The following is a 1,751-nucleotide window of genomic DNA, read 5'->3' on the forward strand; positions in this document are numbered from 1 at the left end:
GGGGAGTTATGTGTATCTTTTATATTATAATACTTTAAATTTGGCGAGTAAAAATTAAATATAATCTATATATTTTATGGTATCTTATAGGATCTTGATATCATACTATTAAGTTTTCCTCACTATCATGGATAATTCCATAATTAAATCATGATATTTAACTGGGATTCTTTGTGATAGATTCCCATAAATTCTGGGACATTGGACACTGGGGACGCAGCTGTATTGCGCATGCAGTCCACTGATGATATTTTACAGTTTTGATGGCTGGCATGTTCTGCAATGGTCACTTCAGGGATATGTTCCTCCATGCTGCCCTCTCCTGGTCTAATTACAGTATAGCCTCCATCCAAGTGCTTCCTGCTTAGGGTAGGCACCTTTTTCATTATAAAGGGTAACTTTATGCTAATGTAATTTCCAGCCATTCTCCATTTATAGCAACAAAATAGGTAGACTCTTAGAGTAATTTCTTCTTTTGAAAAGAAAACACTATATTGTTAATGTGTGATTTAGAATTCCCAATCACTATGGATATTTTACTCAGCAGTGAATCCATTTTTTTTCCTCTTTCTATTCTCGATAGCTGTTTTTCCCCAAGACCTCATTTACTTAGTAATGCTGTCCCCTTTATATGACCTTTGGCTTTGTTTCAAATATGTGACTGCAACCTTATGAATGATAAAGAAACATGAACTAATTTTCCTTGAGAGGGTTATAAAATTGAGCATTACTGAATGACATTAATACATAGATTTAATGATGTCATATGAAATTAGCAATATATTTTAAATAGAAATATTTGCATTAAAACATACACGAAACAGCTAGCCTAACATCGGTATTGAAGAGGGTTATATTATAGTCCTTGACATTTTATTGTTTTGCACAGTGATTAAATATTTTTACAATATTTCTTTAGAACAGAGTTCTGTGAAACTTGAAAGGTTAAATTGAAGTGCATCCCTGGTGTGTTTATTTTAAGCTTTAAGACTTTTATAGAAGTATACAATTCTCGGAAGGTCTAAAATGTACTATGTTGCCTCAGGAATATGAAAGATCTAACCTAGTTAAACACATGAAATGTTACTTGTTTATAATAAACCTTGATCACTAAATGGTGTTTGTTCCATTACATCACTGAATAGTGTTGTAAATTTATCTGACAGTTGCTTTTTTCTAGCGGAGAATGTATTGAGAAACATGTCTTTCTCATAATTTGCCTGCAGAGGGTGTTGTAATAACCCATTTCTCCCTTCTTTGCCCATCTCTTTTTAGTCTTACTGGAAGCTTTGTGCCAGACTTGATAGTGAGCATGAGTAGCCAAATGTGGCTGCACCTTCAAACAGATGAAAGTGTTGGATCTGTTGGATTCAAGGTTAACTACAAAGGTAATGGTGAATTGCTACTATGGGAAATACGTTATTCTAATACCACCAGAGGATACTTTTAAATTCTAGTTTAATTGCATCTGCAAAGTAAGTTTCCCAGAACACAAGCAAGAATATATTTTTAAAAATGCTTTTATTTTAAAGTTATCTACAAATGTTTATTTCATTTTCCTTTACATGGAAATTTTTTAAATTGTGTCTGTTTTGCACACATCATGTCTCCCCTAGTCCACTATACTATCCTTATGCTTTAGTCACTCTGGACTCTTAGCTCTTCCCACAATAGACAGTGTAGTTTTATACATATCACATAGTTTGCCTGGCTATGTATATATTTTATATATTTATATATAATCTATATAT

General features: G+C 32.7%; 1 protein-coding gene across 1 annotated transcript in view; it reads left to right on the plus strand.

Annotated features, from left to right (window-relative positions):
* CSMD3 (CUB and Sushi multiple domains 3) overlaps window positions 1-1,751 on the plus strand; it is an 888,294-nt gene that overhangs the window by 447,673 nt on the left and 438,870 nt on the right. Inside the window, exon 13 of the mRNA XM_005869050.2 lies at window positions 1,276-1,388. Coding sequence (XP_005869112.1) covers window positions 1,276-1,388 — 113 coding nt within the window. The remainder of the gene's footprint in view (window positions 1-1,275; window positions 1,389-1,751) is intronic.

The sequence above is a fragment of the Myotis brandtii genome, unplaced genomic scaffold (assembly GCF_000412655.1).
Source record: "Myotis brandtii unplaced genomic scaffold, ASM41265v1 scaffold285, whole genome shotgun sequence".
NCBI classification, from domain to species: Eukaryota; Metazoa; Chordata; class Mammalia; order Chiroptera; family Vespertilionidae; genus Myotis; species Myotis brandtii.